The sequence below is a fragment of the Panthera pardus genome, unplaced genomic scaffold (genome assembly GCF_024362965.1).
Source record: "Panthera pardus isolate Hobbes unplaced genomic scaffold, ASM2436296v1 HiC_scaffold_2, whole genome shotgun sequence".
Classification (NCBI taxonomy): domain Eukaryota; kingdom Metazoa; phylum Chordata; class Mammalia; order Carnivora; family Felidae; genus Panthera; species Panthera pardus.
Genome location: NW_026526765.1, coordinates 68,041,657 through 68,063,762, shown reverse-complemented (window position 1 = coordinate 68,063,762; position 22,106 = coordinate 68,041,657). Strand labels below are relative to the sequence as shown.

General features: G+C 39.6%; 1 protein-coding gene across 1 annotated transcript in view; it reads left to right on the top strand.

Annotated features, from left to right (window-relative positions):
• The window catches only part of CAMK4 (calcium/calmodulin dependent protein kinase IV), a 213,747-nt gene that overhangs the window by 128,301 nt on the left and 63,340 nt on the right, over nt 1–22,106 (top strand). Inside the window, exons 3-4 of the mRNA XM_019450514.2 lie at nt 562–624; nt 2,804–2,886. Of these exons, the coding sequence (XP_019306059.1) occupies nt 562–624; nt 2,804–2,886 (146 nt within the window). The remainder of the gene's footprint in view (nt 1–561; nt 625–2,803; nt 2,887–22,106) is intronic.

Genomic DNA, 22,106 nt, shown 5'->3' with positions numbered 1-22,106 from the left:
TCAGAGAAAAAGGGAATACATCTTTCTTGATTATTTGAGCAAAATTTCTGGTGAGGGCCCCGACTGGGATGACTTGGATCTGGTGGGTATTTGTGACTCAACCACGGTGACCAGGGAGGAGTACTTTGATTGGTTTGGCTGGGTTACGTGCCCACCTGTGTGAGAGAAAGGCAGGTGAAGTGATTGACCACCCAGTGGGGTTGGGACAAGGGTTCGTAAGAGAAGTGAAGAGGAGGAGGAGACATAGGTTGAGATGAACTTTTTGCCTTAGTGGTGAGAGTAGTGGTGTTTTAAATAGGGCCAAGCAAGAGGTCTGACAAGTTGTGATCCACATTTGTAACTAGTTCTACTTTATGTCTGAAGCAGAGAAGAAAGACATGCAACTGAAAAAAAAAAGGTGGAGTAGGAGGAAGGAAGAGACACAAAAAAGCTCAGGAATGAGCCTCTACCAATTTCCCGATTCACCCAGGTGGTTTTTGCTGTTTCTGATTCTCTGCCACAGTTAAGACATTTCTAAGGTGGGAGTTTCTTTCAGTTTTTCTCTTTCATTTTGCCTTCTAGGTGGACAAAAAAATCGTAAGAACTGAGATAGGAGTTCTTCTTCGCCTCTCACATCCAAACATTGTAAGTCATTTTTAATCTTCTATTTCAAAAATTTTCAAAGTTATAGAATGGGGTTTTTCTTCTTTGCTGGCCATGCTATTAATGAGATAGGATTCTTCCACCACCATTAGGCAGCCGTGGCCTACCCCTTGTCCTCATCTGATCACATTTTTTAATTCAGCAGCTGAATAAATCTTAAAAATAATACCCCTCAAAAGAGTCTCAAAATGGACAGATCGGCAATACATGCCATCTTTGTTTTCATGCATGAAAGGGTAACTAAAAATTGAAGTTTTGTTTCACTCTAAGAAAACACTGGCTTCTTCCTTTTGTGTGCCTATCTTATTAATATGCCATTGCTGAAAAAGCCTGTGAAGAAAATGCATTGCTTTCCAAAGTCATTTCAGTCTCCTTTGAGAGAGGATCTACTTCAGAAACAATGTGAAGATTCAAATAAATGATGTACTTCAATGGGGAAAATAACATGTCCTCAGAAGCTCTGCTCTAGGCTATGTCCAGACAAAGGTGCTGAGGGAAAGGTCTGGCAAAAAGCTTTCTGCAGCCAATGAAGTGAAAAGAACAAAATCATTTTCCAGGCCATAACTTGAACTGAGCCAACTACTTAAAGACAATATTTTACTCATTTCTTGAAAAAGTTATGGTGTCTAGGAGGATGACCTACAATGCTTAGTTAGGCTCCAAGCAAAGTGCTTAAAACTTAATGTATGGGTTAGCAATGCAGTCAGCTATAAGTAACAGAAAACTTGAATATGGTAGTGTAAACATATATTTTCTTATGTTATAATCAGAAGGCAGGTAGTTGCTGGCATTGGTTCAGCTCCTCAGTGATGCTATTCAGGACCCAGACATCTTCCACCCTCACGCTGTTCCTTCATTGTCCTAAATGGCTGCTCCACAGTTTTCACAGGTCTTCAGGCCTATACTCAAGACAAAAAGAACTGGAGCATGCCTGGGTGGCTAGTCGGTTAAGCATCCAACTCTTGATTTCAGCTCAGGTCATGATCTCACAGTTTGTGAGATAGAGCCCTGGGTAGGGCTCTGCACTGACAGCATGGAGCCTGCTTGGGATTCTCTGTCTGCTTCTCTCTCTGCCCCTCCCCTGCTCTCTTTCTATCTCTCTCTCAAAATAAATAATCTCTAAAAGAAAGAAAGAAAGAAAGAAAGAAAGAAAGAAAGAAAGAAAGAAAGAAAGAATTGAAAAGGCTTCACCAGCAGAGTATGATGAGAAGAGTAGAGGCTTTTTCAAAATTTCCAGCTGCATCAGAATTCTCTTCAGATTTTATTGGCCAAAGCTGGCCACAAGATCATCCCTCTTCACTGCATGGAACTGGAAAATTGGGGCAGGATTATCCTAGGTGGCTTAGACCAATCATGATCCATAATTTGAAGCTAGGCATCTTGCTTCTCTATACAAAATCTGCTTGCAATAAAGTAGGGGGAGAAGAGCTTTGGGTAAGCAATTAACAAAATTTGCCACATACAGTCACAACTTTTACATTATCCATCTTTTTCTTTCAACAACAAGTCAATGTAGAATTTTCCTCAAATGTGGATGAGTCCTGGTCACTAAATTCTCTGATATACGGAGGAAAATATCCAAAATTGGGTGAGTTATCTGAGTGTGATGCGAGTCTTGTTATAGTCAGTCAAATCACTGCCATCACTACTTTTCTGAGGATCCCTTCATCCACCAGCAACATTTTAGCTGTTGAGAGGTATCCTTTCCATATGGACAGACTTTAACCTGGTCCTGTTCTGCCTCAGACCCCTAATTCCAAGTTCCCTTCCAGGAGAAAGAGGCATTTACATCACTAGCAACCATGATGCTTTCAAATGTCTCAAGAAGCTTTGTTTGTTTGCTTTCGTTTTTTAATTCCAGGGCATTTCAGAAATTTTGATGTTTTGGCAAAATTTAGGAAGTGTTTCTAGGGCAGTTGTCTTTGAATTGTCAAAAAGAAAAATATAAAAACTGAAAAGGACCTTTAAAGAAATGAGGTAGTAACTGGTCAAAACAACCAGAGAGTGAAAAATGGCTACTGTTACCAGAATGCGGAAACTTTATTGATGATGATCCAATATATTGCTATTACAGAGAGTGTTGTTTTAGTCACAGTGTTAGCTCTTTCCTAGAAGGATGAAAATAAGGAATTTCTGATGTATTTTTAATATCTTTTCCCAGATAAAACTTAAAGAGATATTTGAAACCCCTACAGAAATCAGTCTGGTCCTAGAACTCGTCACAGGAGGAGAACTGTTTGACAGGTAAGATGGTCCTAGAAATCTAACTCAAGAAAAGTTTTGTTTCCAGGCACCAAAAAAGTATCAAAGGGAAATTTCTTCTGATGATTTTCATAATGACACATCATACCACTTGATAAATTCTACCGAAATATATCTTCAGAGGAGTATAGAATGGAAGGAGAGTGTTATTTAATATGATGTGGGTGTGTGAAAATTTGGGATGCTTAGTAAGTGAAAAATGAAACACCGTAATATCCATTTACTCTTGCAAACATTTACTTTCCCATTAAAAACAGAATTTCTAAAGACATACTAAATTTAAATTAAATAGTAACATTCATGAGAATGTTTCATGAAAAAATATTTGATGAAAATTATAGAAAGTTAAACATGTAATAGTATTCTCTGTTATGATCCAAAAGCTTATAAAAATCAATACACTTCAAATGATTTTTTTAAGGCCTTGTTTCTCTATTAGGCTGTGTAGAGTTCCAAGAGGCAGAATAAAACCGATGCTGTTATGTCCAGTTATAGCCAATTTCAGTTGTCTGGTCATCTGTTCATCATTCGAGGCAGAGGTTTGAGGATGCCAAGGAATATGCCTAAAAACCTGGTGGAGCATAATATAGGCAAACAATATGTACAAGAGACACAACCTTTAAGTTTCCGTGCCTTTCGCACCTTCCCCATTTTTCTGGGACAATTCCCTATTTACCTAGATGGGCTCTTAGGAGCCCTTTGCTGTGCTCTTTTGGGTAGTCAAGAGAATGGAATTGGAAGAAGACAAAGTGACTAAGTAGGCATATATGAGGAAGAGTTAGAAGCTGGGTACTAATACAAAGTTCCTGTTGGTTAAGAATGCATTAAGAGAGAAGTGGGCTGCAAAGAGAAGACAGGAGAAAGATTGAGGGAACTACTGATAAAGCATGAGTGCCTGGCACATAGTAAAATCCTCAGTGTTTGCTGAATGAATGAGCAACCACTATAATGAATAGACTGTAAGGAGAAAGAGATCTGAAGGGGATAGGGTTAGAAGGTGTCAGGAGAGGAGCACTCCTACCTTTCCTCCCCACCCAGACTCTACCTAGTTTAATTTGATGCCTGCATGAAGCTTCCAAAGAGATTCATGTTCATTTTCAAAGGTTCTGTCTGTTTTTAATGTTACCTAGTGCAGATTTGGGTCTTCAGATAGGAAGGAGTAAAATGGTCCAGTTTGATTGGAGCTACATGTGTATCTTCAATAGATAAATAATTTTTTTTATATATACATTGAAATGTTCTTGGAACAAGTTATGTGGTTTATCAGACTTTAAAAATTGTATATTTTGGGGCACCTGATGGATCAGTCAGTTGAGCATCCAGCTTTGCCTCAGGTCATGATCTTGCGATTTGTGAGTTCGAGCTCCTATGTCAGGGCTCTCTGCTGTCAGCACAGAGTCTGCTTGGAATCCTCTGTCCCCCTCTCTCTGCCCCTCCCTGACACATGCTCTCTCTCTCTCTCTTTCTCTCCGAAGTAAATGAATATTAAAAAGAAAATTGAGGGGCGCCTGGGTGGCGCAGTCGGTTAAGCGTCCGACTTCAGCCAGGTCACGATCTCGCGGTCCGTGAGTTCGAGCCCCGCGTCAGGCTCTGTGCTGACGGCTCGGAGCCTGGAGCCTGTTTCCGATTCTGTGTCTCCCTCTCTCTCTGCCCCTCCCCCGTTCATGCTCTGTCTCTCTCTGTCCCAAAAATAAATAAAAAAACGTTGAAAAAAATTTAAAAAAAAAAAAAAAAAAAAAAAGAAAATTGCAACATTTTAATTAAAGACATATACTTCTTGTGGCATTTGGATTCATGTCTAGATCTTGACTTAAAAGACAAATAGCTAACTAAGAGTGATTTACTTAACCTCTCTGAAACTCAGAACAAATTTGAAGTGATTCTGTGTTGCTAAGGAAGCTGAGACACTGATCCACTGTAAGAATAAAGACCATCATGTTTCCTTATGTTTAGTGAAGACTCTTCTAGACTGATTAACTTGAATGCTACCAGAATTTGCCAGAAATGGCTTCTTTTTTAACACCTCTATAGCTAACTCTTTCATGGACGTATTTCTTCTTTAGGCACATTAATAGAGTCAATTTATAGTTCAATTCTGCTGCCTTTGGAGTAAGAAGGTCTCTCTAAGGAGAACTAACATATTATCTGCTAATTATAGTCTATCAGAGAGAAATGCCATGTTCTTTAACTGTAAATAACTACAGGACAGGAATGGCACACTAAAGCCATCATCTACCAATAGCACTTACTATTTACCTTCTTACCTCTATTTGTTCAAACTATTTTGGAATTAAGCCTTTCTGTCCCTCTCCAACCTTTCATGAAAAGATTCTGTTCTCTCATCTTGTAGTAGTCTAGTTGATTTGATGAGACAGAGTTAATTCAGCTCTAGATAAAAATGAAAAACTAAATACTGTTGAGAAATTTCATTTACAGAGGTAAATGGGCGAAATATTCAGATTTAGCAGAAGACATCTAAAGAATGGCAGACAGCCAGTAAAGCACTCAATCACTTAAAAACTCTTAGTGGTCTTAGATCCCAGACTTTTTTCCCCCTTGAATGTTGTTGTCCACATATCTATTGCCATATCTGAGATGAACTTGGTTTCTCCGTTAGATTACTTAATTCTACAGTTATCTTTAAAATTGTATCAAGTTGAAAATATACCCTGTGTTATTATCCATGTATTTCTTTCTTTCTTGAGAGTTAAAAATCATAATACTGTTTTGTTTTGTTTTTTCCTGTACTTCAGTCAGAACCAAATTCATTTAATTGCAATGATCAAAATTCATTCCTGGTCTAATGATGACGTTAATAGTTTCTAATAGATTAACTAATGGAACAATTGATGAAGAGATGATTGTGTTAGCCCATTAGAGCCAAAATGTTTGCATTTTAGTAGCAAAAAAATCTATTCCATGGTGCTTCTAAAGAACTAAACATAGTAAAAATTCAAGTGGAATCTGCTGTTGCATGTAGAATATAAATAGTAAAGTGCACAGGACAATTGATTAAAAATTTTGGAATCAAGTCAGTGATTTTTTTTTGTGTACAAGAAAATCCCCCCAGAAAGCCCTTTACAAAATTGAGACATGATGGGAAAAAGAAAGCTCCAGAGGTTTTCTGCTTCATCTTTCTCAATCTAATCATCTGCTTAGAAATTCACTGCATTTTTTAAATTGACAAAGTGTGAGATTGTTTGCTTTAAGAGTAAATTTTCCTTTTTTTTTTTTTCAGAGAATGATTGTATTTTAAAGCAGCCAAGTTAGAAGTATACTTACAGTCTTCTAATTATATTTTTGAAGAAATATTTTTTCCTGATTTTTGTCTAACTCCAGTATCAGATATGTTATGGATTTTTAAATTGTCTCGCTTTTTCTGTTTTCTCCTTGGGTTTTTGCTTGCCTGATTATGCTTGCTTAGATGCCAAACATTACATATAAAACATTTTGGAATATGAGGCTTTAAATGCTGTAACCTTCCAAAAAAGCAGATTTTCTTTTGCGGGCAGTTAAGGTAAGGAGCAGATCACTTTAATTCAATCAGGTATTTGGTTGATTCAAAGTGGAGCTTCCTGCAGGGAGATCTAGTTCTTATCAACTCCTACTCATAGGGTTTTGATCTTTAAGGGTTCCAATTTAAGCCAGGAGTTGTTCCAAGCCCTTTTTCTTGACACACCCTAAATGCCAGCTTCTGTTCCTTCCATCTTGTGAGATGGCCAGAAGCTTTGTTCATCTTTTCAGCCTGTTAGCTACTGATATCGAAGCAGTAAATGCCTTTAAAGGGAAAGTGGAGGCATCAGATGTTAAGTTTGCTTTGCTGGGTTTTTTCTTCCCTCCTGGACCTTGGCTCCTAAATCCTTCACTTTCTTGGTAACTCTGATGTCTTCAAATATATTTAAAAAAAAATTATTTAGCTTGTTTTCATTGTTCTTGCCTGGAGGCTTGTCTACCCCACTGTTGCTAAGAACAAAAAATCAATATATTTGGTTTTAAAATTCCTTTCCCAGACGCTCATGTGTTCTCCTCTTTTATATCAAGGTAAGGAGGATGAAAAAGCATTGTCCCCACTTTACAGATGTGGCAACTGAGGATGAGTAAAGGTAAATGATTTTCCCAAATTAGGCATCCAGACTATGTTCTGGTCCAGCTCTGCCTTCTCATATGGCCCCACTGTCTTTCTTATTAAATCCAGTTAGTTCCTTTCGAATCATTTCCCAGAGAGCAAACTCATGTTTATTCTATTTATGGAGAATCCATGATGTATTGGTTGGTTCTATGCAAAGCTATATATGTATTTAACCCACTCAATCGCTCTTCAAGTGTTTTGAGGTATTATTCTAATTTTTTCAAGAGAATAAACTGAAGAAACTAAGCCATAAAGCCAAGCTTGAAACTCCTATCTATTTGACTGCAAACTTTTTTTTAAGTTCTCCAAACTGAAAATATTCTTTTTAAAAACTGCAAGTGGTCAGTAAGCAAGAGAAGTAGTAGTTATATTTGGGAACTATGCGTTGACCCTGTTAATCACCTGACAGAGTCCTAGTATATCAGCCCCAACAGTCATCTCCACTTGAATATTTCAGGGTTCTTAGTGTTGGCAGAAATGGAATTTTAAGGACATGGTCATTAGAAAAATTTCTAGAAATAGAACTTAGGGTTTTCCTTGCCCAGTCTCCACAGAGTTGTACCATAGTTGGTATTGTGGTTAAACCAAACTCAGATTATGTCTGAATTTATAAAGACTGTCATGACAAAAATTGATCATTGTTATTAAAGTGAAAAATCCATAAGATCTGTCTGAAAAGGATAATTAGTTACTATAACGAGTGCCTGTTGGTGTCCTGGAAGTGGTTGGGCATTTTACTAAGCGTGATCTCATTTAATCCTCACGGCAACACATGTACAAGGTAGGCCTTGATGTATACATTTTATTGACCAGATAACTGAGGATTAGAGAGGTCTATTAACTACTGTTAGGTCACTCAGCTTATACTGGGTCTACAACAATAGTTTAATGGGATTGGAATCAAGTGTGTCAGATTCCAAAGCATATGACTATTCTAGCATGTCATGCTGCTGCTATGTAAGCAAATGCAAACACTCTTAGTACTTAAAAATAGAACTTCAAAATAGTAATGTGATATTTTGTCTTACTTCAGTGGGGGCTTAACTTAAATATTAATATGTATATATTCAACCATGGATATTTTAAAAAATTTTCAATTAAAATTTTTTTTAATGTTTTATTTTTATTTTTGAGAGAGAGAGGGAGAGAGAGAGAGTAAGCAGAGGAGGGGCAGAGAGAGAGAGACACAGAATCCCAAGCAGACTTCGGGCTCCGAGCTGTCAGCACAGAGTCCTGTGGGGGTGTCGAACTTGCGAACCAGGAGATCATGACCTGAGCCGAAGCCGGAGGCTTAACTGACTGAGCCACCCAGGTGCCTCCAACCATGGATATTTTAAATACATCTTCTCTTTAAGCAGTTTTATCTGGCTATATGTGAAGAAAACATATACTTTGATTTGGACCAGATTTATAGTCTTTCTAGCAGCTGGGCTATAAAGGGAAGGATAAAGGTGAGGTAGTAGTAGGAGGCACAGGATAAATGGAGGTTTATTTATTATTTTAAGCTGGCACACTGGGAACACATTTATTTGCTGATAGGAAGGAACCCACAAGCTGGAGAGGTAGGAAACATCTATGTGAGAGGGACTTATATATGGAACAACATGCCGGGGAATAGGGGAATAAGATCTGGAGGCAGATAAAAGGATTTGTTTAAAGTAGAGAAAGTTTCTTCTGAAGCAGAGTCAAGAGGCAGAAGACTCAAAGAACCTGGAGTAGTCACAACAATGTTGCAAAAGAAGAACACAGAGGATTTACTGTTGGGGCTGGAATATAATTCTGCTCTACTTACAAACTAGTAAATTAGCCTGTTATACCTTCATGGGTGTTGGAAAAAGATATGAGACTCCTGGGTCGGAGACAAAGGACTTTGCTACTCACAGCACATCATGGGCATCAGCAAGTTTTTGTCATTTCCCTTCACCCTGCAGATTCCACAGGGGCAGCACTGCAGGCATGGGTGGATGCCTGCATATGGCGTGTGCTGTGTTCCAGGAGAGAAAATAACTTAACTGTACATGAACTGGCAAATGAGCAAACAAAATGTGCAATACTGTTCATCAATGAATAAGAATGTTCCTTCAATACATGCTACAACATACATGGGCCTCAAAAACATTATGCTAAGTAAAACAAACAAACACACAGGAAAGACTGCGTATTGTATGTCTCCATTTATATGGAATTTCCAGAAGGGTCACATCAATAGAGACCAAAAGCAAAGCTGTGGTTGCCTAGGGCTGGGAATAGGAATGTGTTGGGGGAAGGGAGGGTAGTTTAAGTAGTTCAGACTTGATAAGCTCTATTTTAACAGTATTGTAGAAAAGAAATTTATCTCCTAACAATGGCTGGGAGACAGTGGACTAGGGCACTTGAAGGAAATGAAGTTTGTTAGCAGGAACGTGAGAACAGACTAAGGCAAAAAAAAGGATTTTTTATTTTTATTTTTAAAATTTATTTATTTATTTTTTAAATATGAAACTTACTGTCAAATTGGTTTCCATACAACACCCAGTGCTCATCCCAAAAGGGGCCCTCCTCAATACCCACCACCCACCCTCCCCTCCCTCTCACCCCCATCAACCCTCAGTTTGTTCTCAGTTTTTAACAGTCTCTTATGTTTTGGCTCTCTCCCTCTCTAACCTCTTTTTTTTTTCTTCCCCTCCCCCATGGACTTCTGTTAAGTTTCTCAGGATCCACATAAGAGTGAAACCATATGGTATCTGTCTTTCTCTGTATGGCTTATTTCACTTAGCACATAACACTCTCCAGTTCCATCCACGTTGCTACAAAAGGCCATATTTCATTCTTACTCATTGCCAAGCAGTATTCCATTGTGTATATAAACCACAATTTCTTTATCCATTCATCAGTTGATGGACATTTAGGCTCTTTCCATAATTTGGCTATTGTTGAGAGTGCTGCTATAAACATTGGGGTACAAGTGCCTGTATGCATCAGTTCTCCTGTATCCCTTGGGTAAATTCCTGCAGTGCTATTGCTGGGTCATAGGGTAGATCTATTTTTAATTTTTTGAGGCACCTCCACACTGTTTTCCAGAGCGGCTACACCACTTTGCATTCACACCAGTGCAAGAGGGTTCCTGTTTCTCCACATCCTCACCAGCATCTACAGTCTCCTGATTTGTTCATTTTAGCCACTCTGACTGGTGTGAGGTGATATCTGAGCGTGATTTCCCTGATGAGGAGCGACATTGAGCATCTTTTCATGTGCCTGTTGGGCACCTGGATGTCTTCTTTAGAGGAGTGTCTATTCATGTTTTCTGCCCATTTCTTCACTGGATTATTTGTTTTTCGGGTGTGGAGTTTGGTGAGCTCTTTATAGATTTTGGATACTAGCCCTTTGTCTGATATGTCATTTGCAAATATCTTTTCCCATTCCGTTGGTTGCCTTTTAGTTTTGTTGATTGTTTCCTTTGCAGTGCAGAGGCTTTTTATTTTCATGAGGTCCCAATAGTTCATTTTTGCTTTTAATTCCCTTGCCTTTGGGGATGTGTCAAGTAAGAAATTGCTGCAGCTGAGGTCAGAGAGGCTTTTTTCCTGCTTTCTCCTCTAGGGTTTTGATGGTTTCCTGTCTTACATTCAGGTCCTTGATCCATTTTGAGTTTGTTTTTGTGAATGGTGTAAGAAAGTAGTCTAGATTCATCCTTCTGCATGTTGCTGTCCAGTTCTCCCAGCACCATTTGTTAAAGAGACTGTCTTTTTTCCATTGGATAGTCTTTCCTGCTTTGTCAAAGATTAGTTGGCCATACGTTTGTGGGTCTAGTTCTGGGGTTTCTATTCTATTCCATTGGTCTATGTGTCTGTTTTTGTGCCAATACCATGCTGTCTTGATGATTACAACTTTGTAGTAGAGGCTAATGTCTGGGATTGTGATGCCTCCCGTTTTGGTCTTCTTCAAAATTACTTTGGCTATTCGGGGCCTTTTGTGGTTCCATATGAATTTTAGGATTGCTTGTTCTAGTTTCTAGAAGAATGCTGGTGCAATTTTGATTGGGATTGCATTGAATGTGTAGATAGCTTTGGGTAGTATTGACATTTTGACAATATTTATTCTTCCAATCCATGAGCACGGAATGTTTTTCCATTTCTTTATATCTTCTTCAATTACCTTCATAAGCTTTCTATAGTTTTCAGCATACAGATCTTTTACATCTTTGGTTAGATTTATTCCTAGGTATTTTATGCTTCTTGGTGCAATTGTGAATGGGATCAGTTTCTTTATTTGTCTTTCTGTTGCTTCATTGTTAGTGTATAAGAATGCAACTGATTTCTGTACATTGATTTTGTATCCTGCAACTTTGCTGAATTCATGTATCATTCTAGCAGACTTCTGGTGGAGTCTATCGGATTTTCCATGTATAATATCATGTCACCTGCAAAAAGTGAAAACTTAACTTCATCTTTGCCAATTTTGATGCCTTTGATTTCCTTTTGTTGTCTGATTGCTGATGCTAGAACTTCCAACACTATGTTAAACGACAGCGGTGAGAGTGGACATCCCTGTCGTGTTCCTGATCTCAGGGAGAAAGCTTTCATTTTTTCCCCATTGAGGATGATATTAGCTGTGGGCTTTTCATAAATGGCTTTTATGATCTTAAGTATGTTCCTGCTATCCCGACTTTCTCGAGGGTTTTTATTAAGAAAGGATGCTGAATTTTGTCACATGCTTTTTCTGCATTGATTGACAGGATTATATGGTTCTTACCTTTCCTTTTATTAATGTGATGTATCACATTGATTGATTTGCGAATGTTGAACCAGCCCTGCATCCCAGGAATGAATCCCACTTGATCATGGTGTATAATTCTTTTTATATGCTGTTGAATTCGATTTGCTAGTATCTTATTGAGAATTTTTGCATCCATATTCATCAGGGATATTGGCCTGTAGTTCTCTTTTTTACTGGGTCTCTGTCTGGTTTAGGAATCAAAGTAATGCTGGCTTCATAGAATGAGTGGAAGTTTTCCTTCCTTTCTATTTTTTGGAACAGCTTGAGAAGGATAGGTATTATCTCTGCCTTAAGTGTCTGGTAGAATTCCCCTGGGAAGCCATCTGGTCCTGGACTCTTAGTTGTTGGGAGATCTTTGATAACTGATTCAGTTTCTTTGCTGGTTATGGGTCTGTTCAAGTTTTCTATTTCTTCCTGTTTGAGTTTTGGAAGTGTGTGGGTGCTTAGGAATTTGTCCATTTCTTCCAGGTTGTCCAGTTTGTTGGCATATAATTTTTCATAGTATTCCCTGATAATTCCTTGTATTTCTGAGGGATTGGTTGTAATAATTCCATTTTCATTCATGATTTTATCTATTTGGGTCATCTCCCTTTTCTTTATGAGAAGCCTGGCTAGAGGTTTATCAATTTTGTTTATTTTTTCAAAAAACCAACTCTTGGTTTCGTTGATCTGCTCTACAGATTTTTTAGATTCTATATTGTTTATTTCTGGTCTGATCTTTATTATTTCTCTTCTTCTGCTGGGTTTGGGGTGTCTTTGCTGTTCTGTTTCCATTTCCTTTAGGTGTGCTCTTAGATTCTGTATTTGGGATTTTTCTTGTTTCTTGAGATAGGCCTGGATTGAAATGTATTTTCCTCTCAGGACTGCCTTCGCTGCATCCCAAAGCTTTTGGATTGTTGTATTTTCATTTTCATTTTCATTTTCATTTTCATTTTCATTTTCATTTTCATTAGAGAAAATTCTCTAATTGCCTGGTTGACCCACTCATTCTTTAGTAGGGTGTTCTTTAACCTCCATGCTTTTGGAGGTTTTCCAGACTTTTTCCTGTGATTTCAAGTTTCATAGCATTGTGGTCTGAAAGTATGCATGGTATGATCTCAATTCTTGTATACTTATGAAGGGCTGTTTTGTGACCCAGTATGTGATCTATCTTGGAGAATGTTCCATGTGCACTCGAGAAGAAAGTATACTCTGTTGCTTTGGGATGCAGAGTTCTAAGTATATCTGTCAAGTCCATCTGATCCAATGTATCATTCAGGGCCCTTGTTTCTTTATTGATCCTGTGTCTAGATGATATATCCAATGTTGTAAGCGGGGTATTAAAGTCCCCTGCGATTACCACATTCTTATCAATAAGGTTGCTTATGTTTGTGATTAATTTTTTTATATATTTGGGGGCTCCAGTATTCGGTGCATAGACATTTATAATTGTTAGCTCTGCCTGATGGATAGACCCTGTGATTATTATATAATGCCCTTCTTCATCTCTTGTTACAGCCTCATTTAAAGTCTAGTTTGTCTGATATAAGTATGGCTACTCCAGCTTTCTTTTGAGATCCAGTAGCATGATAGATAGTTCTCCATGCCCTCACTTTCAATCTGAAGATGTCCTCAGGTCTAAAATGAGTCTCTTGTAGACAGCAAATAGATGGGTCTTGTTTTTTTATCCATTCTGATACCTTATGTCTTTTGGTTGGAGCATATAGTCCATTTGCATTCAGTGTTATTATTGAAAGATATGGGTTTAGAGTCATTGTGATGTCTGTAGGTTTCATGCTTGTAGTGATGTCTCTGGTACTTTGTCTCACAGGATCCCCCTTAGGATCTCTTGTAGGGCCGGTTTAGTGGTGAGGAATTTCTTCAGTTTTTTTGTTTTTTTGAGAAGACCTTTATCTCTCCCTCTATTCTAAATGACAGACTTGCTGGATAAAGGATTCTCGGCTGCATATTTTTTCTGTTCATCACATTGAAAATATCCTGCCATTCCTTTCTGGCCTGCCAAGTTTCAGTAGATAGATCCATCACTAGTCTTATCGGTCTCCCTTTATATGTTAGAGCGTGTTTATCCCTAGCTGCTTTCAGATTTTTCTCTTTATCCTTGTATCTTGCCAGTTTCACTATGATATGTTGTGCAGAAGATCGATTCAAGTTACGTCTGAAGGGAGTTCTCTGTGCCTCTTAGATTTCAATTCCTTTTTCCTTCCCCAGATCAGGGAAGTTCTCAGCTATGATTTGTTCAAGTACACCTTCAGCCCCTTTTTCTCTCTCTCTTCCTCCTCTGGAATCCCTATTATACGGATATTATTGCATTTCATCACATCACTTAGTTCTCTAATTCTCCCCTCATACTCCTGGATTTTTTTATCTCTTTTTTCAGCTTCCTCTTTTTCCATAAATTTATCTTCTAATTCACCTATTCTCTCCTCTGCCTCTTCAATCCGAGCTGTGGTCGCCTCCATTTTATCTTGCACCTCATTTATAGCATTTTTTAGCTCCTCCTGACTGTTTCTTAGTCCCTTGATCTCTGTAGCAATAGATTCTCTGCTGTCCTCTTTACTTTTTTCAAGTCCAGAGATTAATTTTATGACTATTATTTTAAATTCACGTTCTGTTATATTGCTTAAATCGTTTTTGATCAGTTCGTTAGCTGTCGCTACTTCCTGGAGTTTCTTTTGAGGAGAATTCTTCCGTTTCGTCATTTTGGATAGTCCCTAGGGTGGCGCCCAACTGCACGGCACTTCTGCTGTGCTGTCTGGAGTAACTTGTGTTGGTGGGTGGGCCCACATTCAGACCTGATGTCTGCCCCCAGCCCACCACTGGGGCCACAGTCAGACTGGTGTGTACCTTTTCTTCCCCTCTCCCAGGGGCAGGACTCACTGCGGAATGGTGTGGCCCCTGTTTGGGCTACTTTCACACTGCCAGGCTTGTGGTGCTGCTTCGATGGGATCTGGCATATTAGCCAGGGTGGATCCACAAGGTGCACAGGGGCGGGAGGGGCAGGCTCAGCTAGCTTTGCCTTCTGTGGTCTGCTGTGGGAGGGCCCTGTGGCACCGGGAGGGAGGCCGACCCGTCAGAGGGATGGATCCACAGAAGCACAGCGTTGGGTGTTTTCGTGGTGCAAGCAAGTTCCGTGACGGGAACTGGTTTCCTTTGGGATTTTGGCTGGGGGATGGGCGAGGGAGATGGCGCTGGCCAGTGCCTTTGTTCCCTGCCGAGTTGAGCTCTGTCCTCCAGGGCTCAACAACTCTCCCTCCCATTGTCCTCAAGCCCTCTCGCTCTCTGAGCAGAGCTGTTGACTTATAACATTCAAGATGTTAAGTCCTGCTGGCTGTCAGAACACACTCCATCCGGTCCCTCCGCTTTTGCAAGTCAGACTCAGGGGCTCTGCCTTGCTGGGTGGGCTGCCCCTCCACCGCCCCGGCTCCCTCCCACCAGTCCATGTAGCACGCACCACCTCGCTGCCCTTCCTACCCTCTTCCGTGGGCCTCTTGTCTACACTTCGCTCTGGAGAGTCCGTTCTGCTAGTCTTCTGGTGGTTTTCTGGATTATTTAGGCAGATGTGGGTGGAGTCTAAGTGATCAGGACGAGGTGAGCCCAGCATCCTCCTACGCAGCCATCTTCTGATTCAAGAATAAGGATTTTTGAGGAACACCAAGGGTTTGCTGAGGCTGGAGCTTGTATGTTTTTGGAGAGGTGGTCTGTGGTATTTTACACTGTTGGCTAAATCTCTCCATATCTTTCATGTAGGTTTTGACAGCATCTCTTTTTCCCTTGGATTTTGTTCTATCTTTTCAGTTTTCTCCTTTTTTTTTTTTTTAATGTAATTTATTTTTTAAATTCACATCCAAGTTAGCATATCATGCAACAATGATTTCAGGGGTAGATTCCTTAATGACCGTTACCCATTTAGCCCATCTCCCCTCCCACAACTCCTCCAGTAACCCTCTGTTTGTTCTCCATATTTAAGAGTCTCTTATATTTTGTCCCCCTCCCTGTTTTTATATTCTTTTTGCTTCCCTTCCCTTATGTCCTCCTGATCTCTTTCCTGAGTTCTTCTTCCTCTTTCCATTCCTTCAATGTCTGCCTTTCCTAAAGCTCTTGCCTACATTCTCTGTAGGTAAATTGGACAATCTCCTGTGGTTTCAGCCACATTGCTGACTGCTGTCTCAGCAGAGATAAGAACCATATTTTCAACAATCTGCTAGACATTTTCACCTGCACATCCTATAGGCACCTCTAGATCAGTATGTCCTCAAGTGAACTCCACATTCTTCCTTCCACTCTCCATCTTGCTTCTCCCTCCTACCTCTGTGAACTAACTTAACATCTGAGCTGGTCAGCATTAATTTCTCCCTCTTCCTCTCACTCTGTCCAGCCCCCTCCCCATAACTCTTTCTCTGAGCAGCTTTCAGATCCATTCTCTCTCCCCTTTCCCACTTCTTGTGCCCTTTTGAGCCTTTACATTCTCTTTGCCAATGCAACAGCCTCCAAACTGGTGTAACTTTCACTGTCTTCCATCCATCCATGTTTAAAGCACTGATTTGATCAGGTCAGCCCAGAAGGATACTTCCTAAAAGTCAGTTCTTTTAAACATGACAAATAAAACAACTCATTCTGGCCTCACCCTACTGTTCTGGCTTCACCACTGACCTTTATTTTTTTCACCAGCACATTAACCAGAGCACAGTGCTTTCACCCTCAGTGAGCTCCTGGTCCAGAATCGGGAAAGTAAAAATGTGATATGGACCCTAATATTATTTTTCAATACTGCCATCATCTCCCAAAAATGTGTTTAAGGCTATGGAGACAACCACAATATCACAAGATAAAAAAAATAAATGAGGACAAGGGACTAAAAAGGAAATAAAAGTAAGAATCAAGTATACAAAAGATATATCATAAGACACTTTGTATTTGCCAGAGGTTGGCCAGAGATTTGGCTCTAAGTCTTTATTACATGTTATAATTCAGACATAAACACAGCACTTTAGGCACAAAATAAGGGGGTCGTCTAAGGCAGAAATGGCTTCAGGGAGGAATAGAATCTTTGAGCTGAATTTTAAGTGAGAAATCAGAAATTAGCAGGTAAAGCATAGAGGGAAGGGTAAAGGGATATCCAAAAGCAGAGCACATTGGCAGGATTAGAAATGACTACCTTAGACTCTGTTTTAGAAGCTGTTCTAGACAGAAAGTAAGCAGTTGGTCAGTATTTGTCAAACGAATAACTTGAAAAAATACTATGCTCTTGGACAATTTATATTACATCTTTGGGTAAAGCATTTCACTTACAGTACGAGGGAACTGTATCAGGGCTCCCTTAGGCCCAAACCCAGGTCTATAGTTTGATTTGACCTCCCCTTTCTCCTGCACCATCCTGTCCCTGAGCAGCACCCACAATGATCCACAGCTCCCTCATTCTCTCCCTAGCTTTCAAATTTAACAGTTGCTGCTAGTATCTTTGAAACTATTTTTTAAGTCTATGAATTTAACACTCTTCAGGGAACTTCTTAGAAAAACCATCAATATTCACTAAGTTGTCATCAATGAAATGAGAAAAGGCAGTGAAAGAAGCTTATAAAGGAGTGATAGATTTACACAGGCTACAGCAGAATTCACTTTAATGTATGTAACAGCGTAATGATGTACTGGTAGCTCTTAAGACTTGGTTCCTGAAACTCCTGTCTGGGGCTTTTACCCTATGTTATTTGATCCTTCAGTACACATCGTCATCAGACCAGTATCTTTTCCGCAAAAACCTATGGTTATCTAATAGCACTTCCATTTGAGAAAAAGCTGTCATTGGTGGGGAGAGCTGGAGGGCTCCTAATCTCCGTGCCAGGAAGTCTGAGGGCCTCAGGAAATGATCAGATTAGAGCTCTTCAGCTGCATTGCCGGTGCTAACTGCCAGCCGGGTGATGTGCTCAATTCAGCCGGGTGATGTGCTCAATTCAATTTACAGCAATTAAGGTGACAGCAACAAATGCTCAAAAGTCGTATTTTAAAGCAGATCCATGGAAAGAAATAGGCATTGCCTGTGCTTTTTCATCCTGCAATGTTAAAATGATGAGAAGGGAAATAGTCCCAACTGTGGGGAAGAAGAGCGTGCGCACCAACACACAGGAAATGGTGGCCGTAAAAAGCATGGTCTAGGACTAAGAAGCCTAGTGAGGTCAGAGGATCACAGCTTGGCAGCCTACAGAGACACATCCCTATTGCACTTCCTTCCCTGATCTGCAGATGTCTGCTACTCCTGTTAGCAACTGAGGGACCCATGGGAACTGAGATCTCAGGGTAGCTTTTTGGGTCCCCTTGTGATTAAAATCCTGAGTCTTTGTTTTTAGCCCTGAGTCTTCTAGCCCAGGTCACAATGGAAAAATAGGAAAATGTGCTTAATAGCGAGAAACTACATGGCCCTGGGCCTTTGAAAATGATTTGAAGATGCTGATAACATCTTAACTCCCTTCTTATTATGTTACAGAGCATGAAAAAGAAATTAGTTTGCTAAATCCGAGGAGAAATATACCAATAAGTATATTTAAATATAAAAACCAAAATTATCCTATTTTTTACAGCTCTAAAACCCCTACAATGATTCAATATTTCATTGCTTCTAAAAACTGAAGGCACTAATATATTTTGTATAAAGCTACAAACTCTTGATTGGATGTATATGGCAACTTGTTTTTCTGAAATTCTAGCTAAATATTACAGAGAAATTGCTATGTGTTGCCTCATGAAACAAATGATGTATTTTGCTGATTTGAATCATTTTGATTTTATTCAAAATAAGTTTCAAAACAGATTCATGTTATTACAATAATATCTAGGAACTAACTCTGAATGTATTCCTAAGGCCAACAGGAACCTTTATACCTGTTGTATTTTGCTTTGGGAAGTGTCTATATGGCTACTCTCCCCTTGGATCCATATCCAGCATACTTGTGATAAACATCAGTTTCTAGTCCAATGCTTTGTTCCCCGTGATAAGGAACACAGGCAAAGGAGTTGTTCAAATATCCACAGTCTGAAATTTCTCTGGCACTCATTTACTTGGCAGTTAGTATTGATTCCAGCCTGTTACGGAACCAGGCTGGAACGCTGGCGGAAAAACTAAGTGGCACTCCGAGATCTTGGGGGATCGGAGATTTATTTAACACTGGCAGGCTCAGAGGAGACCATTTCTCCAAAGTTCTGAGCCCCAAATGCAAGCAAGAAGGGTAATTTATAGTTGTCAGCCTCCATATTTGTGGAAGGGTTTTCGTGCACTTGGCAAAACAGGGCTAGAAGAACCCGGAAGAGGGGTTTCTAAGCCAGAGACCAGAGCTTGTTTTAGTCCCATCGGCCATCTTATGGTGTAAAACTTTATTCATTTTCTCAACAATTCCACAAATACTTATTGACTGCCCAGTATGAGCAAGACTGGGAGCGAGGCTCTGTGGGTGATCAAAACATAAATCTAGTGAGAAGGCTAAAAATTTTCCCATGATAACCTACAGAAGGTATTGGCCAAACATATCTACTGTAGTCATGCCTAAATGGAGAGAAAAAGGTTGTAAGATTTCATTTTCCTTTGCTTGGTCACTAATGTCTTCACTTCCAATCTTAGTTTAAGTTAAAAACCTGCATTTGCAACTTGAGAAGTTCACTGCTGTTGATCTTTCTAGTCAGCCATGAATGGCCTCAGTGGAAGCTCAACTTATAAAATACTTAAAGATGAATGTTTGAATTCTAGAAACCTAACTCCATGAACAAATCCACTGGGAACAAAATGCCTTTTAGCAGAAGGAAGCTAGAAGACATGTGGTTAAGCTATGGAGAGCATATGGAGAGTAGAGGTCAAGGGGATGGGGTGGGGAGAGTGCCTGCATTCTGTGCTCCTGTCCTACATGTCTACTCTAGAGACATTTCTGACAACAGAATTTATAAATCCTTTGGCTGTACAAACCTTAGTATAACATGTTTTACATCTATGGTGATGCTTTTGTTAATAATTTCTCTACTGTGGTTTCCTCTGGGGCAGGACCCAAATTTTATTCTTTATAGATTCTGCAAGTACCTGGCTCATGTTAGACAGAATTATTGTTTGACTATCACTATGTCGTCCACACTCTCATAATTCTCACTGTAGTGTTGGTCCTTTTTCTTAGAACAAACTCCTTCCTGGGTGCCTGGGTGACTCAGTCAGTTGAACATCCGACTCTTGATTTCTGCCCAGATCATGATCCCAGGATCTTGGCATCAAGCCTCATGTTGGGCTCCATGCTGAGTGTGGAGCCTGCTTAAGATTCTCTCTCTCTCTTTCTCTCCCCCTACCCTGCCTCTCCCCCCAACTTGTGTGTGCTCCCTCTCTCTCTCTCAAATTAAAAAAAAAATTTTTTAAGAGCAATCTTCTTCTTCTCTAGTCCCTGCTCCTCCTCTATACCTATCCCACTCCTAGCTCCTACCCTTTCTGCAACTAGAAAACTTGTACACACCCTTGAAGTCTGAGCTGAGATATAGCTGTCTCTGGAATCCTTTTCCCACCATGCATGGCCTCCAGAATCAATCACTGGTCCTCTCTGTGAGCTTTCAGGTCATTCTCTAATACCTCTGCAACAGTATTTAGCACACTGTGTTGATTGTCTGTGTCTGCTAATACCAAGAGAAACCCCATAAGTGCAGAGGCCATGTCTGGTTCACTACTGAATGCCCAGCACATAACGGTCATTCCATAATATTTCTTGAATAAATGAGTGAATGAACATATCTGTTAGAATGCATCCTTTCCGGGGCGCCCGGGTGGCTCAGTCGGTTAAGCGTCTGACTTCAGCCCGGGTCACGATCTCGCGGTCCGTGAGTTCGAGCCCCGCATTGGGCTCTGGGCTCATGGCTCAGAGCCTGGATCCTGCTTCCGATTCTGTGTCTCCCTCTCTCTCTCTGTCCCTCCCCCGTTCATGCTCTGTCTCTCTCTGTCTCAAAAATAAACAAACAAAAAAAAAGAATGCATCCTTTCCATTAACTAGATGAAATGTTTTACTAATTTAGCATATGTTGTAGAAAATTAGTGAGATTTCCATTACCTGTTCTTACACCTACTACTCTTCCCTCTATCCTACCTGAAAACAGGTCCCAAGAAAATTCACTGCTTTATCTAGCCAGTCCCTAGACATTCACACACATGGTCACATTCTAAACACAGGCAATTAACTCTAAATTATACCCAAATAAAAATGCATAAACATCATATGTAGGCCAAAGCTTGGGGCATCATAATAAATCAAAATATAGGGAGGAATTTCTAGTGGGTGAAGCACTTCCCTTCTAAGAGGTGGGGATACATTCATAAGAACTTATGTACTTAGCAGACAAGGAGGATTTCTCATCAGAGAGGCTGCAAACGGTTGTGAAACTTGGCGGAGTACTGCTTACATAGACTAAGTCATGAATAGCACCCTCTAGAGGGGTGCCACAAAGCAGTTGTGATAAAGCTCTACCCTTGGTGAGTGACTATGGGAAAAATCCACGCTGTTTTTTGCAGCGCAGGAAGTAACTGATTTTATCCTCTTCTGGGGAGAATGGGCGGTAGAAAGAAAGGTAACTATTGGCCATTCCTTTCCATCGTCTTTGTAACAACTCTCCTCGTTTAAGAGGAGTGGGGAAAGCCAGGCTGCTAGAGTGCAGGTGCCACACACAGAGGAGACACTAATTACATTTGAGTTGGTTGATGGATGTACCACAAAATATACATTTAGAGCAAAATGCAGAGGATGATGTAATGGTAGCCAAAGTTCTCAACTTACTCTGACATACTAGTCCTTCTTTTCCTCTTCTCTCACACTTAATTTTAAAATGTTCAGAAAGTATAGTGCAAATAAATTTCTAGTAAGTAGACTATGTAACTTAATCATGAATTGGAAGAATTTGTGATATTAAAAGGAAATATTGTATGAAAACTGATTTTCAAGAACCAATTAATAATGATTCCCTTAATATTGTAATCTACTTTGACATTTTATTTGACCTTGGCACATAACCGGTATCTGATAAATAAAAAGGTGAGGAAGGATATTTCATCATTCCTCCTTTGAAAAGATGATGAGTTTGTGTCTCTTGACAGTGTTGAATAGAGAAAATAAAATAATTGAAATTTTTGCATCCATATAATTATAATTTTTCTGAATCTTGATAATTATGGTCACTGAGGTATCTTCTTATATATTTTTTATTTGATACCTGTTTTTTTTTCTGCTTTTCCTTATCATCCATCCCCTATTTTGGAAACATTTTATAGATATTTTTTAATTTAATTTTTTTCAATTTACATCCAAATTAATTAGCATAT